This window comes from Aphelocoma coerulescens (genome assembly GCF_041296385.1).
Source record: "Aphelocoma coerulescens isolate FSJ_1873_10779 chromosome Z unlocalized genomic scaffold, UR_Acoe_1.0 ChrZ, whole genome shotgun sequence".
In the NCBI taxonomy this organism is placed as follows: Eukaryota; Metazoa; Chordata; class Aves; order Passeriformes; family Corvidae; genus Aphelocoma; species Aphelocoma coerulescens.
The window spans coordinates 71,363,851-71,384,656 of NW_027184085.1; the positions used below are offsets into that span (position 1 = coordinate 71,363,851).

The 20,806-nt window shown below is 39.5% G+C and overlaps 1 protein-coding gene across 2 annotated transcripts in view; it reads left to right on the forward strand.

Annotated features, from left to right (window-relative positions):
* The window catches only part of SSBP2 (single stranded DNA binding protein 2), a 134,929-nt gene that overhangs the window by 100,704 nt on the left and 13,419 nt on the right, over positions 1 to 20,806 (forward strand). For both annotated transcript variants that reach the window (XM_069002153.1, XM_069002154.1), the window contains 11 exons: positions 1,891 to 1,950; positions 3,590 to 3,656; positions 3,865 to 3,935; positions 6,018 to 6,085; positions 10,125 to 10,173; positions 11,172 to 11,207; positions 13,086 to 13,140; positions 14,675 to 14,745; positions 15,445 to 15,523; positions 16,669 to 16,697; positions 19,457 to 19,555. In XM_069002153.1, coding sequence (XP_068858254.1) covers positions 1,891 to 1,950; positions 3,590 to 3,656; positions 3,865 to 3,935; positions 6,018 to 6,085; positions 10,125 to 10,173; positions 11,172 to 11,207; positions 13,086 to 13,140; positions 14,675 to 14,745; positions 15,445 to 15,523; positions 16,669 to 16,697; positions 19,457 to 19,555 — 684 coding nt within the window. The remainder of the gene's footprint in view (positions 1 to 1,890; positions 1,951 to 3,589; positions 3,657 to 3,864; positions 3,936 to 6,017; positions 6,086 to 10,124; positions 10,174 to 11,171; positions 11,208 to 13,085; positions 13,141 to 14,674; positions 14,746 to 15,444; positions 15,524 to 16,668; positions 16,698 to 19,456; positions 19,556 to 20,806) is intronic.

A 20,806-nucleotide genomic window follows, 5' to 3' on the forward strand; every position in this document is an offset into this window, starting at 1 on the left:
AAGTTTCTGTTGCTTGAGTTTGTGTCTTTCAGAATCTGGTGCTCCATAATGTGTGTGAGGACTTTAAAACTGCTGCCACTGTAGAGAAAAACTGAGAGTATTTAACATATTTTCAGTAAAATGTTGGACAGAATTTCTTTGTTGTCTTGAGATATCTTGGTGGAACCTTTTTGTGGACAAACACAATATTGGTAGGGAGTTCAATCACTGACACAAAAATGAGAATATTTATGTTTTTAATGGTAAAATTTTTGTGGTAAACCAAACCATAGGAACTACTTGAAATCTGCTTGTCACTGCAGTTCCACCTGAGTTTAAGCGGAATACATAGATAGATGAATATTTACAGCATATAAGCCTTGTAAGCTTGGAAGGAGCAGGTTTTTATTACTATTTTTTATTACTATTACATAGTATTAGTAGGGTGGTTCTGCTCTTGAGACATGGCTGAATTGAGAGACACTTCAGATTTCTCTTCTGTGAGTTGCACAGCTGTAAATAAAGCTGAGTTTCGTTTGCTGGAGGAGACGAGTCAAACCCAGGGTCCTCCCTGGAGTGGCTGCACTCGGTTGACCTTTGTGGAAATGGTTGAAATTCTAATTTCCTGACACTCCTACTGTTTCACGAGGGCCTCGACACAAGCACAGCCCTTTCTCTTCCTTATCAGAGGTTCTCACCATCAGACAGTGCACAAAGGAGCCTCCCTCGTCTACAGCACATCATTTCAAGTATCTTTTTATTAATCTTTTCACAATTGTTATTGAACTTTCTTCTCCAGTTTGTAAACCCTCTGTACTTTAAATTGCTTTCTAGCACTACTTTGAGTATGTGTTTATGTAGGTTACATTATTTCAGCTTTCATCTGATTCCAGGATGTGAAAGGTTTCATTAATTTATGGATGTAAGATCATAGGAAAAATTCCAGTAGTAATCATTGGTAAAATAATTGCAGTTTCTCTGCAAGCTATTGCTACTCTAAATCAGTGTTTTTTGTCCCTGTGCTCAGTCAAAGCAAACTTTTATCTCTTCATTTTCTTCTGGAGCTGTAGGTACTCCTGCTTGCCAAAGCCATCCTCTTCATCTTCTGTTTAGTCAGATGTTTGTGCCTTTTTCCTGTAGATTTGCCACTCATCTTTTTAGATTTCTAGGTTATTGCCACGCTTCGGGGTGGGATCAGCAGAGAAGTTAAATGTTTTTGCTGTCAGTACCACTCATTTATCTGGGGGATTGGGCTTGTTTGTGGGCTGTGAGGCAGCTCAGGAGTAACCAAGAGCCCCCAGAACCTCACATGGTGTGGATGGTGTGACAGATTTGTGTATAAATTTAGGTGTGAGAGAGGAGATCCAGAGTGTGAGCAGGGAGGGATGACAGGAGTGCAGCACTGAATTGACATGGCAACTGAAGCCAGCAAAATTCAAAATATTTGCATCATGAACTGGGAATCTGTGCCCCCATCAGTTAAATTTTGTGTTGCTTTTTACTGTATTATGAAAAAATGAATGAGAAGTATTCATGAATTATTTTGCTCTTCCCTACCTCTAAACTCTCCCAAGAACACTTTTGTTTTCTATTCCAAAGTTCCCATCTTTTCCCTTTCTGCAGTGGAAAGTACAGATGTCTGATTATGGCTTATTCTTCACTATTAATGCATTAAGTTGTTTATATTCTGCACTTACAGCTGCTGAAACAAAGTGTTAAATAATTTGTCCTGATAGATGGATTGGCTGAGAAAGTCTAAGTTTATGTAATACTTCTAAGCATTGTGGAACAATGTCCTGAGCTCTCCACGGGAGTGCTTAGGCTGGGTGGGTGTGAGCATGGCAGTGACACAGGGTGGCTTTTACAAGATGAGTGGAATTAATCAGCAGTGTTTCTCTTTCTTCCCTGCAGCCTTTCATGTCCCCTCGGTACCCTGGAGGTCCAAGGCCACCTCTCAGAATACCCAACCAGGTAAGGCTTTACCCCTGATGCTCTGCAGGGCCCAGGCTGGGGGTTCCCTCCCTCTGTTACTCAGTTCTGTGTAAAGTCATCTGCCCATCTCTGTTGGACATACAGATTATATTTATTTCACAGTAAATATGGGGATTATTGGTGAGAAACAGATCTCAGTAAGTGCTCTGTGGCTCCTACAGACACTGAGGACTTTGTAAAAGCTTTGACTTCCCAATTTTGTCTCATCTCCATCGAAGGATGAGCAGTGCCAGTGAGACATGGATGAGTAATGAGCTGCTGGTCATCAGCAGGGACCTTTTTTGGCCCATCTGTGAGAAGAGGGTTCTGGTGCTTTTAAGTTCTCCATAGTGGAGATAGAGGAGGAGAAAGAGTCGTCAGCAGATGAAAAGTTAAAGACAAGCAGACAAAAAAACATCAGTGGAGCTCTGAGAGGAAAACTAGGTCATTTACAATATTGGGAAAGGTTGAAAGGATAAATGGAAGAGGTGGTTTGGTCCAGCTTTGGCTTCCAGGACTGCCTTTCCATTGTCACACTATTCCCCAGGCTCATTTCTGGCTATTTTTTTATATCTGTGTAACACAGTTTCATATTTTGACACTGTATCACCAGAAGATACGAAATCTAAATTTCAGTGAGCTGGATGTATCCGGTGGCAAGTCTTGTCCAGGTGTTGCTCTACCTGGTCGGGTTTGGAATCAGGTTAAGGTACCTGTACCAGGGCTACTTTCTCACCAGGGCAGGGGGTGACTTAAATAACCTTGACTAGGTGATCATCTGTGCAGTGCCATTAGTTCTGCACTTAATATTTGATAGCATTTTACTGCTGTCTCTCAGTGCATTCCGGGACTTTGGACTTCCCAATACTATCCTAGCCAGAGGTGTCTGAGCCCCTGAGCCAAGTGTTTGGGTTTCACACCCTGTGTGCCTGAGCAGGTTGAATCCTGGCAGGTGGGTGCTGGATGTGGTGGTTGGAAGCACTGCCAGCCTGCAGGTTTGGTCTCAGGAGTGGTTTTTTCTGCACACTGTGGTATTTTCAGTCCAGCGTGGAAGCTAATCACATAATCCCAGCAAATTGCAGCTCTTGCTTCATTCACACTGTGCCACGTTCAGGAATTGCTGCTTTAACAGCACCATCAGTACTCAAGTTACAGCATGGATGGGCAGTGTGTGGAAGCAATAAACTCCTGTCGTGCAGCTTTAAGGCCCAAATTTTGGGTGGTAGTTTGGTCCTGGCATAATGGAAGGTGTCCCTGCCCATGGCAGAGGGATGGAATGAGCTGAACTTTGAGGTCCCTTCCAACCCAAACCATTCTGAGATTCTGCTCATTCAGGATACATTTTTACTGAAAATGTGGTGGTGCTTTGAAATGCAAAGTAGCACGTTGTGGATCAGCTGCAAAGATCATTCATAAAAACATTTTTCTACTTGACCCAGCTACAGGTAAAACCATGTTAAAATGAGCTTTAAACCTAATTCAGTAAACTCAGAGGGCAGATTAATGTGGGGATTTAAAAGCACATTAACTCTTGACTCAGAGGAAACATCCAGGAATTAGGAATGAAATATGTGTGTTGTGTCTTTAACATGAATTTCAAGGCATTCTGTGGTTTAATGCTGTGTTTTCCCTGCCTCAGGCCCTTGGAGGTGTCCCGGGGAGTCAGCCCCTCCTGCCCAGCGGGATGGACCCCACACGGCAGCAGGGTGAGTGCGGGACCCCTCCACAGCGCTGTCCTCACAAACTGACACCTTTCTCCCTGAGCTTCAAACCTTTCTGCAGATCCTTAAGCTTTTCTGTTAATTAGAAAGGGATGATTCATTAAAAGTAGCTGCAGAAGGTGCTTGTGTCTTGCATAATTAAATCAGTCGTGCATTGCGTACGTAAATAATGTCTTTTATGTTTTATTCGCAGGTCATCCAAACATGGGTGGGCCGATGCAGAGGATGACTCCTCCAAGGGGAATGGTGCCATTAGGACCACAGGTATTTTCCACAGATGGGTTATTCTTAGTGACAGGCTTAGACTTAGTCTATATTCTCTGTCTTTGCATAGCTTGAAGATGCCCAGGACTTGTTTTCATAGTCCCTTTTTAAAACAAACTTCCTGTTTTACAAAAAAATCAGTTCTGAGTAGCAGCTGTACAAAACTGAAATTAAAATCTGTCATTTTCATTGATATTTGGAATTAAAAGAGGAATCCTTTCATTTGCTTTTTTAGAAAAGTGTATGTTGTAGTCAAAGAGTGACATTGGCAAGGGAGACCAGGAGTGGGGTAGGTGTTTCCTCCTCCTCCTCCTCATTGATTAAGCTGTTTAGGAGGAAAAGATTAATACCTCTAACTTCACCAAAAATCCCTCTCCAAATTCTGTGAAGTTTTTCTTTCATCCACTGTTGATTTAAATTTTGGTGAGTGCAGGAGGGATTTTAGTGTGAAGTGAGACATCCACGTTACCATTTGTCCCTGCTGTCCACCTCGAGCCTCTCTGTGGCTCTGTCCCAGCAGGGCTCCAAGGCAGGGCACAAACAGTCCTGGTGCACCCCTGGCACACAAATCCAGGAGGCTGCTCTGTGTTTTGTCAGCACTGCCAGCCAGCAGCGTGGGTGGTGGTGTTTCACACTGGTTCTGCCAGTGTTTTGTTTCACAGTGTGCTTGTTGTGCCCACACTGTGCATTTTTGCTTCCCCATTTTAGATAATCTCTCTGGTGGCTTCTTGTTTGAATAACAACTGAATTCTAAATGATGGAATAGCTTTGCCTTTCAAGTCTGTTCACAACTGTCTCTACAATTTTGGGTCTTCTTGCTAGAAACCAGTTGTGCAGTTCTTCACAACAGCTGCTGTGTGTGACCAACAGAACATTATTAAATATATTAGCTACTTTTTTCTGCAGCCCTGAAATGTATTTACCATTTTTGAGAGTAGAAAAGAAGCTCTGCTGCCATATGACATTGAGCTGATCCTTCATGCAGCACCATTAGTCACACAGCAGGCAAATCTCATGCCACTTTTTATGAAGATAATTTTTCCATTTTTGCTGTCATTTAAGATGCAGTGTTTTTGTAAGCTTCTTCTTTCTTGTGCTCAGCATCCTAACCAACACAAAATTTAAGTCCACAAAACTTAAGTTCACAAATGACTCCATAATTGAACCACCATCTACCTGGGCCACCAGGCTCTGCAGAGAGCATCACTGCTCTGAAAGAACTTCTGTATGGGTGGCCCTAATGGCAGTGCTGTTACTTGAGGGCAGAGGAGTACATCTGCTTAGGACTAGCAGTAATTACAGTCAGAAGTTAGATTGTCAGGTGAGACAGATTGTTCTACTTGTATTCCACTGAATAAAAATAGGTGTAATTTATTTTTTTGTGTAAGTAGTGCAGAGAAACTTTGGTCATAATATCAGGAAATAAATTCAGATTTTATGGGCCTTGGGAAATTAATTTGTTAGCATTGCTATGACATTAATTGCCATATTAAATGCTCTCCATTTTGATTATCACAGATCTGGGATACTGGAAGGTGTCCCTGCCCAGGGCTAGGGGGTGACACTGGATGGGCTTTAAAGCCTCGTCCTGGGATACTGTGATTTATTAGAATTGAATAATGGAAAGAGAAATATAACGGTACATTAGAAAAGTTATATCATATGGTTTTAATTTTATGCAAACACAATGGAATCTAATTAGAAATAATACAGTTTGATATCTCAGAATCTTAGTCAGGGTTTCTGATTTTGAATAGCCTTGGATTAAAAGTTGAATTCATTATAAAAACTGACCCTTGCTGGCCATAAACTTGAGCTCAATACGTGTAAATTATATAATTCCTCCTGAAACCATTTTAACCATTCTTAGCCAATTTCTGTTGTTTGTAGTCGTTTCTCCTCGGGGTTAATCATCTCATTTTTTTAAGTCACCAGTCAGGGAATCCTGAAAGCATGAATGGCATGGCCTGTCCTGGCAGCAGTTGCACAGGGATGTCATTAACCTGCTGTCCTTTCTTTCCCCCTCCTCTTTGGTTTTGTTTTTTTGTTTTGTGGTAGTCTGACCCTTGGTTGTCGTTGCAGAACTATGGAGGTGCCATGAGACCCCCTCTGAACGCTTTAGGTGGCCCGGGGATGCCTGGGATGAACATGTAAGCACCACATAAATCCTACTGTACTTAGAAAACTACTGCATTGCAGAAGGAACAATTTGGGATGGATAAGGCAGGGCGAACATGCTTTGATGACCAATAAATGCAGTTTTAAGCAGTGAACCCAACAGTCTTACTGGAGCCTTGGCTGTCCTAACAAGTCTATACAAATACTCAGTTTCTTTCACAGATCAAACTTCAAATACTGGGAATATTTTGTCTATGTAATCACTCATATATCCTTGTATGCATTTTAAAAAATGACACTATTTATATTTCTACTTACTAAATATCTTGTGAGGAATGGTTCTTCTCTGCAAAATAAATCGGTACTTAATTGAAGCAAAATAGCCTTTGTCTAGAACTATTTATAAGAAAAAGAAGGACACATTTGCTTTGAAAGTCTTCCTCAATTGCAGTTTTTATTTCCTTAACTACATTTATTTCCAGTCTAAACAGATAGAAGAGCTCTAAAGATATGAGAGTATTTTTGTCAGTGTTTCTGTGTATTTGTGGGTCTGGATCATCATCTGGTAAAACTGGATATAATTTGAGTTGAGATTTATCTCAGACATGGATTTAGCCATGGCAGGGTGTTGTGCCTTGTATCCCTGAAGACAACCCCCCTTTTAAGTGTGTAGAAATACTTCAGATGTAACAATAAGAAAACAGTAAAGATTTCTATACCCTTTTCTCATTATATCATATATACCCATTTTTACTCTAGTTTTTATAGAAAATGCAAATAAGAAATGTTAATTTTCATTTCAAGTAAAAAGTTTCCACCCTGAAAAGTTCAAAGAAGTACAGAAATAGATAGTGTGATTTAAAAAATCCACCGCACCTCTAATTTGTTTGGATTTCCAGACATACATTGAATTCTTGAAGCACATAAATTAAAATCTGAAGTTGTGTGTTGCCCTATCATAGACATCACATATGGGGATTCAGTACAATTCTAGGAGCCTTCCCGAGGGTAGGCACTTACGTTTTTCAGTTAAATTGATGTGGAAAAAATATTTGGGCATTTGCAATTCAGTGTGAGTCAAGTATCAGGACTGTAGAGGCTTTCCTCAGCAGAAGACTGATTTATAAAGAAAAGGAAATTCACTTTCCAGAAGTAAAATTGAGGGACAGGTAAGATATTTTGAAACTATTTATTGGCATAAATGAGAGTTTGCACAGGAAACGTAAGAAGAGAGTTTCCTGGATGACAAAAAGTTTTCCTGGCCTACCAGAAAGACAGAAGATGGATTGAAATACTAATATTGCTGCTTTTTTATAAGCACATTTTATCAGAGGGGTTGCTCTGAGTTGGGATTCTTTTAATTGTGTTTTCTGGACATTAGAGTGTTTTCTTACTGTAAATGTACTGCTGTCACTGAAATGTTAGTGAGGCCTCGTTTCTGTCCAGGATCAGACCCAGGGCTGGCCTGGGGGCAGTGGCAGAGGATGGACCCAAATGTGCTCTCTGTGTTACCCCTCACCCTTTATCTCAGCACAGGAGGCAGCAGTGGGGTCATCAGGGGAAATCACGTTTCAGCTGTACATAAGGATGTCTTTCATACCTGAGTGTTTTCTTTACATGCCTTTCTAGTGTTCTGTTCTTTTTTTCTTGGATTTTTGGCAGTGTTAAATACAAAAATGTGTGCTCCACAGAAACAGCTGTTGTTTGAAATCCAGCTTTTCCTCCTTGGAAGGTGTGAAAGGAAGCTGCTTTGGTTAAGGGCAGAGTATCTGCCAAATAAAATGTTGCCATTTTTCTGGTTGAGAAAGTGTTCTTTATGGTCAGAAATGGCAGCCTGAGGACTCATAAGGCAGCATTTCAGTCCATATAATCCACAAATGCAGCACTGCTGGGTAGTTCCTTGCTTTGTCATCAATAACACCATCAGCCTTCTGTTGGACACAGCTGATGCACAACCCATGTTCTTCCACAGAATAACTTCATTTTAGCTGTAAGTTTTTTAGTTGGAACTTGACGTAGCCATTTTTAGGAAGATTTCATGCCTCTGCCAGTTTTTGGAGCAAAAAGGCAGATTTCAGGGAGCAGTGTTACATTTCACTGGTGATTTTTAACACCCTGTGTGACCTGCAGTGCTGTCTAAGGCACTAAGAATATCTCAGTCATGCCTCAGAATTTAAAAAAAAAAAAAAAAAGGTGTGATTTTGTCTTTTAATTTCAATTCACAAACTTGAGTCTAGATGTTTCATTTCCTGATGGAATATATTCTCCTCTTGGGAAACTAAAATTTCAGACTTTTATTTTTTCAAGTCAGCTTTGACATTAACAGGAAAAACTCTAAAAAATTGGTGCAGGCCAGCTGAAATTGGTCATACTTGCAGATACTTCATTAATTATTTTGGAATCGGTACTTGTATGGTAGTGTTTTATGGCCCTGTCAGTCCTTCCAATAGAAAACATTTAGTGGAAGGCAAAAGACCTGCTTGGATTGAATTGAAAAGCAAAATTCAGTTTGTAGGTTTTTATGTGTGTTTTATAAGCATTTGGCTCCACAAAATCCATGTGGCTTTCCAGCAGATTCTGCTGCAGTGATTTCTAAGTCTATATTGAAAGCTGTCCAATAAATTTGGAAATTCCAACAGCTTTTTAGATGAAAGGTGAGTTCCCATGTCTCAGTGTAAATTTCTGAGTTTCCATATTCCAGTCATGTCTCTGAGTCAGTACATGTCACCGAAGTGAGTGCGAGCATTTGGGGTGAAAACAGACTTTAAAGTGTTACAAATATTCCTGGTTTTTCTGAAAGAGAGGATCCAATAAACCAATGAAAAATAAAAACAACAGGAGAAAAAACCCAGTTAATATTTCACCATGTGATCATCAGCAGAGGAGAAATTGCTGAATATTTGACCTGAGGAGCATTTCCTTGCTCAGTCTTTCATTGAATGAGGCAGAAAAGACCATACAAACATTCTTGATTTCCAGCATTCCAACAATAATGGCAGTGGAAATAAGTAAATTTTCTCTTGATTTGTTTTTGAGAGAGTTCCTTTATAGCTTCATCAACAACGTAATAAAAAAAACCCCAAGATTCAATATTAAATCCCTCAGGCAATGTATGCACTTAATAGTTTTTATTTCTGCAAGACTTAGAAAACTTTTGGAAGTCATTAATAAAGGGTGATTCTTTCTCTCTGTTTAAGTCTCTCTCCCGTGCCTGGTGAGCTGCAGTGGTTAATGTTGCTTTTCTACAGCTAATGAGGCCAAAATGCCATTTTAAATGTGAAAGTTTTGTCATCTGCTCTGCCTCTCCATTGTCACGGCCTTCAAAAAGTGATTCAGTCTTATAAACAACCAGGAGCTCTTAGTGCTCCCAGAAATAATTGTGGGTTTGAGACATTGTGATGGTAAACACAGATGTCTGAGTTCCCTCTGAATTGTTAAGAGATGAAGCCTCATCCCCAAACTATTTTTCTGGGCTTAGCTGAGAGTGAGAAACTTAAAATAACAGCAGAAGTTGTGAGAAAAACCCTCTGAGGGTTTTCTGGGTTTAATGCATGAAATTTACTATCATGGCTATTGTTGTTATCATCGTGATCATCATCATCATCTTCATCATCATATAGGGATCATAGCAACATATTTTGTATGGCTTGTTCTTTTATAAATTAGGTGTTCCCAAAACATTTATTGCACAAGTTTTACTAATGAAACATGACTGTATTGCAGGATTCTAGATCCATGGTAAATGCATGCATCCTCAGTACTTCAGACATGTGCTTAATTATGTGAGCAAGATTACTGGTTTTATGACTGAACACTTATTTGTTTTATGACTTAAATTTATTTTCTGAGTCATAAATAAATTAATTACCTCACCAAATTATTAAATAGCAGTGCAACAACAAGAATTCTGCTCTTCATTTTTACTTGGGTAGTTATGGTTTGTAAACACATTTTAGTTTGAAAAAAGCCACTTTCTTCCTTCCTCTGGAAACAGGTTATTCAGATTTTTTCCTCAGAGAATGGTCAGAGGATGGGGATGTTCTGTGTCTCATCATTCATCTTCTGTTTCAGGGGTCCTGGGGGTGGCAGACCTTGGCCAAACCCAACCAATGCCAATTCAGTAAGTAAATATTGCAAATATATTTGACATCTTCCTGTATTTAGGGAAGTACCTTCACAGCAGGCCCAGCAGTGCCGTAATACAAAGGTTGTTCTGGGGTCCTACATGAACAGCAGTGTCTGGTATTTCTCCAGAAGGCAGAAAAATCTCATTTTCTTTCAGGGATCATTGGCTTAAGCATGTCCATTTTTAGCACTTGCATTTGGACAAGGTGGGTCTGGCTCACCCTGTTAAACAGTTTTTTTCTGGTTTTCTCACTTTGGGCTTTTTAATTCTATTAGTGAAACTCTTCTTCAGTTTTCTTTTGCATGTACTTGACTGAAATGGGTATTTCTTAACTGATAGTCAAAGTCTTTTCAGTCCCTGAAATCAGTTGGCAAGTCCAACAATAGATTCATTTGTAACAATCATTTGGCTGACAAGTTGTCTGTAGAGAAATTTGTGTTTGTCAGTACAGTTGCTCCTCCCACAACAGCACTGGCCTGTGTTCCTTTGGACAGAATAATTGCAAAGGCTGTAACACAGAAGACAACCAGATTATTCACAGGATTTCTCCAGGACACTGCCCTTTAAAAACCATAAATAAAAAATGCAAATAAATACCAGTGTCTTCTGAGGTGAAAGATGTGGTAGCTTCTTTTCCTTTTATGGTCATGATTTGAATCAAAATTCGGTATCTCTAAGAACATACAAATTCAGTTCATGCTTGGCTGACTCTGAACTCCTGCTGACTGAAATGCAAGTACTTGCTGCCTAAGTTCATAAACCTTATCAACTACATTGCCTTAATAGTCCTACACCTTAGCATTTTAATACTTTAATTTATAGTTAGTATTTTAAAATTGCTGAAGAGAGGTGTTTATTTTGACAACAGAGGTGTTTCCCCCCACGATCGTAGCTGCATCTTTAGTGTCTGTAATTAAATGAGCCCTGACCTGCAGCTGCCTGGAGCCCCTCCCAGCGCAGAGGGAATCACAGCTTTTCTGTTGATGTTACAGATACCTTATTCCTCGGCGTCTCCTGGGAACTACGTGGTGAGTACCTGTGTGTGCCTGTGGGTTTGTGGGACACCACGTCTCGTTCAGGCAGAGGAACAGCAGCCCAGATGTGGAGGGGAACCCCGGTGTGTCGGCTGGGAGCTGAACATCTGGCCTGCACCGAGGGTTTCCAGCCGGCCCCGGTACAGATGTGGCTGTTGGTTACCAGAATCGTCATCAGCCTGCTCCTCATTGCCCTCGGTGCTGCTTCACTTCAGAAAACATTCCTGTAGCTAGCACAGTGTATTGTCTTCAGTAATGAAGGACAAAAAACCCCTTGGCTTTCTCAGTAAAACAATGTTGTGTGAGAGTTTCTGAACTTCTACAGGAAAAAAGTGTTTACGTGTAGTGCTGGATTTTGTCTCTGTCACCAGAGATTAACTTTGTTTATTATTTTAGATTCTTTATGTTGTTGTTGCTGTTCTTCTCAGCTTATTTGTATGTCTGAGGAGCTCTTCTAAGGCAGATTGTTTAGTCTGTTTTTGCCACATGAACAGGACTGGTGTCACAGGGTGACAAGGGAGGATTATATATTTAAAGCAATGTATTTTGTCCTTTATTTAGACAATTAGTGGTGGGAAAGGTTATGATTCTTGCAAGTGTCTATAACTGTAGCCGTGATTTTGTTACAATTTAGTGGAAGCAGCCAAGATTTGCTGTCCCCAAGTCAGTTCTTTCAATGCAGAACTTCACAGAACTCTCTGTCTGTTTGGAAGACGTTTTGTGGTTTTGCCACATTCCGTTTTTGCAGAATTTAACAACATTTGGGGAATATTTGACTTCATAGAGAACAAATGTTTGAGGATGAGGGATGGGCCAGAGAGCTCCTTAAAAAGGTTTATAGTGAAAAGATTTGTAATCTGGATTTATTCACTTTGAGAACTTAATACAATTAATCTATATATAATGTTTTAATATATAGTAAAATATAAGCTTATCTACAAATATGTAAGTATATATAATATGTATAAATATACAAATGTATACTCTCTTTATACATAAATAAAACTATATTCTCAGAGTGAAAATAGTTGATACCAAGAGGCTTTCTAAGAGAAGAAAATACACAAACAATGAGTAAAAGCAAATTTACAATGAGATGCATAAGTTAATGAAGACAAGTAACTTTTCTCATGAATGACCAGTTAGTTGTTCCTGCATCTCTTTATGTAATGTTGAAAAATATACAGAGAGAGCCCTTAAAAAAATCAAGTTTGTGAGCTTAGTACACAGGTATATGGATACAAAGTATATGGAGAGCCTGTGATGCCTAGAGGGTCATGTGGGTATGGATAAAATGTGAATATATATTTATGGATAAAAAGTATGTGGATAGATATCCTGTAAGCAGACAGGAACAGCCAAACCCTTGTAATTGCTGCCACTGAAAAGATATCCCTGCCTGAAACAGAATATCTCCTCTTTTAAATTATAACAAAAGAGATAAAGTACAGTAATAGTCATATGGCAATGGAAATAATAATTATTACTAGCAATCTATGTATGTTTTATTATGGAAAGTCAATATTTATTGTCTTTTATTGATGCAGGCATTTTTAGCAAAGTGGAAGTTGGTAGTTTTTTATGTTACCTAGAGATATTAGGGGTTCTGCAAACATAGGAAGCAAGATGTTGTGTTCCTGTTCTTAGTAAATGCTTAGGGTGATTAGAATAAAATCCCTGGAGAACCCTAAAACTCTTGTTTGACAATCAGAGCATTTTGTGTTTCTTGGACTTGATCAGATTTTTGACATGGAAATACCCAAAACGTAAAAAAATATATGTCCCTTGATGTTTGGGTTTTTTTGGTGTGTCTCTTTTAGCTGTTGTCTAACTTTTTATTTCATGCTAACTGACAATTTTTACTTTCTCCAGGGTCCTCCAGGAGGTGGAGGGCCACCAGGAACACCCATCATGCCTAGTCCTGCAGGTACTGAAATATACTTGGAAACAACAAAATTACAAGGGATTTTAGGAAGTACACGAGTTATTTTTTTAATAAAGAATCAGATAACTATAAATTATGGGGTCTGTATTTCCTACATCAGTTTCTTTTTCCCTACTTGCTGATGTCTCCAGCTCAGGGAATTTTCCAAACTGACCATAAAAACTTAATGCACAAGTATAATGGCTTCATTAACTAGAATTTCAGGGATTTAAATATTTAAATATTATATTTTTATAAAAATAAAAATTAAAAACAAAACCAAATAAAATAAAAACACTCAGAAAATGAACAAATGAAAAGCAACCTAAGGTAAATATATTTTGAAGTTCTGTTTCCCAAAGCATGAAAACACTTAGAAATTGGCCCCTGTGAGTTTTGCAAAGGTATTTACTCACCTCTGAGACCAGCAGCTCAAGGATTCCCACAGCCCAGCCATCCCCTGTGTTTTTGACACGAGCCAGCAGAACATGGGGACAGCCAGGGATGTGTGTTGCAAAAGGATCTGGTGGGTAAAGAACTTGTTGCCTGCCTCAGTGAATGTTGAAAACAACTTCATAGGCTGATTTTACTTTAGGCTAGAAGCTCTTGTGTTCTCCCTTTTCCTCAGACAGCATATTTGACTGTTCTAGTGTGATACACAGTGCTCTGCATATAGTGGAATTGTTTGCTTAGATTAATGCTTAGAAATTCATCTTGGAAAGATTAATTGGTAGGCAGAAACCTTGATATCCTCCTGTTGTACGTACAAGACTACTGGGTGTGGAATGGTCTTGTGGAGGGTCTGGGTACGAGTGCTGAGCTCTTTTCATTCTCTGTGCAGATACTGATTTTCCAGAGTTGCCAGTATTTTTTTTTAAATCATGCTATCCCCTTGGGGATGCATACAGACTTTTGTCAGGTCGTTCTCCTTTCAGTTTCTGTCATTTTGGGGGGCTTTTTGCAAGCATTGCACCAGGCTGTACCATGAAGATTTATCAGCTAAAGCCTCCCTCAGGAATGAAGGATCTTTGCACAGCGTTCCACTGAAGAGCTGGATATATTCAAAATCATATGGACTTGACAGGGATGAGAGTAAAACACTGTAACTCTCAGTCTGTGCAAGGAGAAGCTTTTTATCATTTATTACAGATGGAAAACAAATTACAGGAAGCGTTGATAAGAAAAAAGTCCTGTTCTATGGATAATATTGAAGATGAGTGAAGAAATTTAGAACTCCAGGAAACAGGGTTTATGGAATTAAATAGTTACAGATTCTTGGTGATTTATAAACCTTTCAACAGTCATGCATAAAACTGGAGCCCAGAAGTAGTCACTTGGGGACCATGGCAATTATTCCTTTTCATAGCCCTGTTGTGTGGCAGCAATGGATAGAAAGGGAATAAAATCTTCTGTTATATTGCCTCTGTGTATGGGATTCAGGCACAGTAATAATATGAACAAAATGACAGGAAATGGATGAGGTGAGTAATTTTATTGAAAAGAGTATTTTAGCACTTAAAATAATCTCTTATTACAGATTCAACCAACTCTGGAGACAACATGTACACTTTAATGAATGCTGTGCCACCTGGGCCCAACAGACCTAATGTAAATATGAATCTACTTACATCCTTTCTTAAGTAGTCCAGCCTTTTGTTTATCCAAACACTGCGTTTCCATCAGCTATCATTATTGATAAGCTTTCCATTTTTATGGGTGGCTCTTCAGCTATGGGCCTCTGGGAAAAAAGGGCTAGTAGAACTTAAATGTATATAGATATTCTAAATCATTATGCAGTAAACTGTAGATTGTTTGGCTATAATGGCAATATCCTTTAAATGTGTGAAGAGCTAAATTTAAGGTTAATTACTGGAACTGGACAGAAACTGCTCAAGCTGTGAAGGTGATGTGGAGCTTTCCAACTCTGTATAGGTCAGGTGGGGTTTGAAAGCTGTTAATTAATCACAAATGGATTTAAGAGAGTTATAAAAGTTCCCTGTAACTTCAGTGGGGGTAGGGCTGAGTTGCCAGCAGCAGTCTGGGAAGTTATACAAAAAGCATTGAGGTAAAGCCTACAGAGATGACAGTCTCCAAAAACCATGAAAGTGACCCAAAACAATGCTGTTTTTCAGTCTTCACATGAGAGACCTTCTCTTAAAGGTCTGAATGGGACCTGAGAGTCTCTTCTCATTCAGAGCTGAGGATTTTTCATTACTTTTTTTTCCCTCTTCTCCTGAGGAATATTCTCTCTTTATTAGGTTGTGTGAAAAATAATTGTACAGTTTTTAATGCCTGCTCCTCTCGTAGTTTCCACTGGGGCCAGGCTCAGATGGACCCATGAGCGGACTGGGTGGAATGGACTCACATCATATGAATGGATCATTAGGTAATGCTAATAGTAAATATTGCCAGTGTGGTGTATTTTCAGTGACAGTGCTATTTTCTGTGACTAATTCTTGGAGTTCTGTGGAAGACAGTTTGTAAAAATGTATGGAAAAAGTTGTAAGTACATCAGTGAGATGAAGGGAGTGACTTGAAGAGGCTGTGGCAATAAAAAAATAAATAATTGAAGCTCACTGAGCAGACTTGTTGTGAACAATGAAAATTCAGCATAGGCATCTATCTCCTACTGAAAATTACTTTTTTTTTAGGAAAGCGTGTGCCTGAAATTTTAGATTATTTTATATAAGGACGCTTTTACAGCCTTTCTTTACCTATTACAATCCTAAAATGGGCAGTTGGTTTAACTAATAATGATGCACATTGCATTCAAATCAATGAAAATCTCTGTGAGAGGCAGCCACACCTTTTTCTGTCTCTTTCTACAGTGACAGGAATGATTTCTCCTTAGCTAAAATGAAAAATTAAATTGAAACAGTTATGGAAGGATTTTACATGTACATAGCATGTAATTTATCCTTTTGGGCCATGACAGAATAACTCTTGATAACATCTATGTATCTGACGTTTTTAGAGACAGAAATCATATTCCTTCTGAGCCCTGATTTGCCTGGTTGTATGAAATACTTATTTCAGTCTTCTCCCACAGCTCCATTTGTGATTGTTTTGCTGTGATACTCTTCTAGTTTTGTACTCAGTACTTCCAGAATTTGTCTTTCCTGAACATATGTGTCTTTTGCTGGTAAAAGAATGCTTTTCTGTGTTCATCCATCCTAAAGTTGCATTTCCTTTATTCTTGGCTTTACCTGAGGAGAGACCTACAGCATGTGAAAAAAAACCTCAATTAGTTTTCAATAGTCTTGCACTCACTATATTTAATTTCATTTGGTTTCTGTTACTCTGCACATCAGGATCATCTGGTTTCTTCTAAGAGACACTCTGTACATGTAGTGCAGCAAAAGTTGTCAGAGCCCCAGATTGATTGAGTTGATTATTCTGTACGACTGTAAACTTTTACTGAGTTGGTTATGTTTTAAAATATTAATGTTGCACTGTGTGTTTTCTATGAAAAAAATTACTGGTTTAGGTTCAGCTCAAAACTAACTGAGCAATTGTCTGTTTTAATTTCAGGCTCAGGAGACATGGACAGTATTTCCAAAGTGAGTATCTAATCAAATATTTGGAATTTTTAGAGTGTTTCACTCTAAAATCATTTCCTTTGTCTGCATTATGAATCTTTTTTTAATGCACATTTATTATATCATATTATCTATAATTACCTCCAGTTCAGAATCTGATAGATCATGTTGTAGTCTTTGATACTCTTAAAATAAATGAAACCAGTTCTAATAATCAATTCTAGTCAAATGTAAAGTTGGGACAATCTCCTTAAGGTGTTGCAGGATTGGGTTTGTCACCTCTGTAAGGTAATGTTAATATCTTAATCCTGAGGATAAATTCCCAGAAACTAGATTAGGAAGCAGTTTCAGAAGAAGCACTGTTTTGATATCACAAACATTAAATAGCTGGAAATGGATGTGAGTTTAATCTGCAGGGATTTTGCATCTACAGAAATAATAGTTGAATGTGTCACTTCAGTAAAAGTAAAAATGCTGTGGACGTGATTGTCATTAACTCAGGATTAATGAGCTGATGTGGTGTTGGTAAAGGGGCATAAATAAAGAGGACCCTGTATTCTTAAAACATTTTCAGACTCTGCACAAAGTAAAGTGATGGATGGAAAAGACCACATTGCCTCGGCTGTGCTGTGCTGGGCTGTGCAGTGGTGGGCTCAATGAAACCCTTCTGTGAGATAACCAGCATACATCAATTTTTTAATCAAAGTCTGTGTTTTTTCTTCAGTATTTCACTGCAAAGTGCAGCATTTTTAAGGAAAAAGCCAAAACATTTCCATTCCCTTGGGATTATTTTTAAAGCCAGTATTGCACTTGTAGCTATTCCGTGTGTGCTGGTGCAGGTATCAGTAGCTTTGAAAGCTTGGGTCCAAAACAATTTACCTGGAAGTGTTATATACATTAACCTGCATGAATAACTCATGGAAATCACATTTCATCTATGTGTTTTTTAAGTAACGAAAATGGTGTTAATTTTGCCTGTAACACAGTTGTCCGTAGCAAATGGATCCAGTCAGTCTTGGTGGAATCAGTACAGCTCATGGAATTCCTAGCTTTTTAGAGAAGATTTTGGTTAAATTAGCTGCATGGTACAACATAAAGATTTTTATGAAGTAGATTAAGATGAGGGCAGTAAATTAACTGAAATTATGCATATTAAATAAACATTAATAACCTGCATTTATTGCAATGCCCATGGAATTTGTGCAGGCATCAGGTGTACTCTTGCTTTGGAAAACCCCAGTTGGAGCTAGAGTGCTGGACCCCAAGCAGTCACAAAAGCAGCCTGAGGGAGTCTCTAAAACAGGATTTTTTTCAGGAATTTGGGCCTTTGGGGCTGGTGTGCTGTAGCAATGGCAGAATGTCAAAGCTTAGTTCTACACAGAGCAAGATAAAATAGGGGAAAATCCCCCAGGAATGAGCAACAGTGCAGAGTATAAATAAATGTGACAAGGTCTTTGTATTCCTGGATTTTACAGCCAGAGGGAGTGATGTGATTGTGTAGCCTGACCTCCTGTGTAACACAGGCAATGGACTCCCCTGAGTTAGTGCCTGCTGAGGGTACAGCAGCAGGGGCAGAGTTAAGGCTGGAGGGTTCAACCTTCTCCAAGCTGTGGGGCCCTGAATATCTGGTGTACTTAATGGACTGATGTTAATAACCTCGTTAGGCTTTTAGTTGTCTTTGATGGGCGTGTTGTCCAGTGGCCCTGGGGGTCACAGTTTTGGAAGCAGTGAATTAGACTGAAGAAAGAAGAAGGGCTAAGGCAGGGCTTTTGACCCAACTCTCTGAGCTGCATTTCAGATGCTGGTAAAGAAGTTCTACTTGCATGTCATATACATAATTACTTTGGTATTTATATTTATATTTATATTTATATTTATATTTATATTTATATTTATATTTATATTGCATTCTGTTTTTCTGGGTTATAAAGAAAGGCAAGGAAAGAACTGTGATAGATGTAAGGATTTCATTTTGAGATCCATGGTTTCACTCCTCCCTTCCCCTTAATTCTGTTTTTCCATCATGATTCTTTAAGTAGGAGATGTAACAGTGATGGAAAGAGGATTGCCCATGGTTCAGGTTCTGCAAACCAGCTTTGTAAGAGCACCTGACTAATTGTAGTGGGTACAATACCCATGTGTGAGCTATTGATGCAGAATAATTTCTATGGCAATCACCTTGTTTCACCCATTCTCCTTTTGAAGTTGCAGAGGCAGTTGTGCACTGGCTGTAAGAAAAGGAGTAACAATTAATTTTTGGAAGGCTTTACGTTGTTACTATTTCAGTACATTGTGACCACGATGAGCAGACCTCAGGCACAGGCCTGTGCAAAGCTCTGTGCAGACCAGATCCGCCTTTAGGTACATATTTTGTCCATCTTTAAGTACAAACTCGTAACTCACATGTGTCAGGGCTCACAGACGTGGCTGCATTCAACCACATGATTTAATATGAGCTTCCTCATATCCCTGCTGCAGCCTTTTATAGCTTTTCTTGACTTCAGCAGAAGCAGATGCTGACTATAACCTGAAAATGAGGCACAGGTAAATAATCCTTGCTTCAGGAAAAAGAACATTACTTAACAGGCTAAAATTAGTGACTGAATCATGCAGAACCCTGCTGGGGCTGATTTTTCATCCTTGAGAAGCCTAGTGCACTGCACAGTGCTCCTAAGTGCACCAAGTAATGTGTGGAGCATGCCCTGGGCACACCTGGTGAGGCTGGGAAATGAACTGAAACCTTCAGCACTGAATCTGTATTTTACAATCTTATTTAACAGAACTCTCCCAGTAATATGAGCATGAGCAACCAGCCTGGCACTCCCAGGGATGACAGTGAGATGGGTGGAAACTTCCTAAACCCCTTCCAGAGTGAGAGTGTAAGTATTTCATTACGTGGGCTGTTGGGTTGCAAAAGTGAACCTGTATCTCTGGCCTTTTGTTTAGAAAAAGAAAATTTACAAGTTTTGTAGTGTGCTTGTAGTGCAGTGCTGTGTCTTGCATGGTTTTTAATAGCTTCTGAAAGTACAGTATTGATTTGAATAAAAAATACTGTGCAAAAGAGAGGTGAAGCTGGAAGAGGTGGGAGGCATATATTTACTGCAGAAACTTTTTCTGGGCTATGAGATCAATGAAAAAGCAGGGTTTACACTGAAGTATGTGATGAGAGCACCAGTAGATTCCATGTTGCAAAGATGCAGAGTGCTGTTCCACCTATAAAAGGCAAAGGTTCCCACTAGTATTCATTCTGGGGCAAATTATGCTTTTTCTAAGAATGGATAATGCTCAAAGCAGCAAAATGTGGTGTAAACACTTTACAGAGCAAGACTGTGGTATTGTCATAGCTGTGTGCCTGAAGCTGGTCTAGGTCCCTGAATAGGAGAGTAACCTCGTTACCTATGCCAGTGGTGACCTGTAGCTCAGTAAACAGCTTCTGTTGGATCACAGCATAGTTGAGTTCCATGGAAAATTTCATGGGAATCAGATTTTGAGGGCTTTTGGCAGGTTTTCTTTTTTAGCTAGTGAAAAGGAAGAGATTCTCTCAGTTAGCTGTTGGTGGGCACACATTCAGGTTGTGTGGAGTGTTGAAGAAAACTGTCATACACAACCTAAAAAGAGCAATGTTTAATATCTGCCAAAATGGCAGTAAACTCAGAACCTCCATGAAATGTGGTCCCTGTTCCCAGCAGCCCTTGGCTCCCAATCTGGCACACTCTGCTGTGCTGAGGGCAGGCAGGGTCACTGAAACAGGGCTGTGGGAACAAGAGCCATCAGTGGTACTCCAGAGAAAATCTGTGTTCCCAGACATTTGCTGGGTTCTGGGTGTTTTTGTGCTGCCTGGAAGAGCCAGGGGCTCAGATTCCTAAGGGCTTTGTTGAGATGTGTGCCTGCAAGGCAGGAGTGACACATGCCTGTCTGCTCCCAGGGACTGCTGTCTCTCTAACATGGGTTGCTCTGTTGCCCTGGGGAACTGCTTTGCTTTCTGATCCATATTTTGCCACTTGGCTGCTCAGAATAGGCATTATCATGGAGTCCTTTCTCCAGTAGATTTGCTCTTCAGTTCATCGGGAATTTTGGTTAGGGGTGGGTAACAATGCAGGGCTTAATAACAAGTTAAAAATCCTTAACAC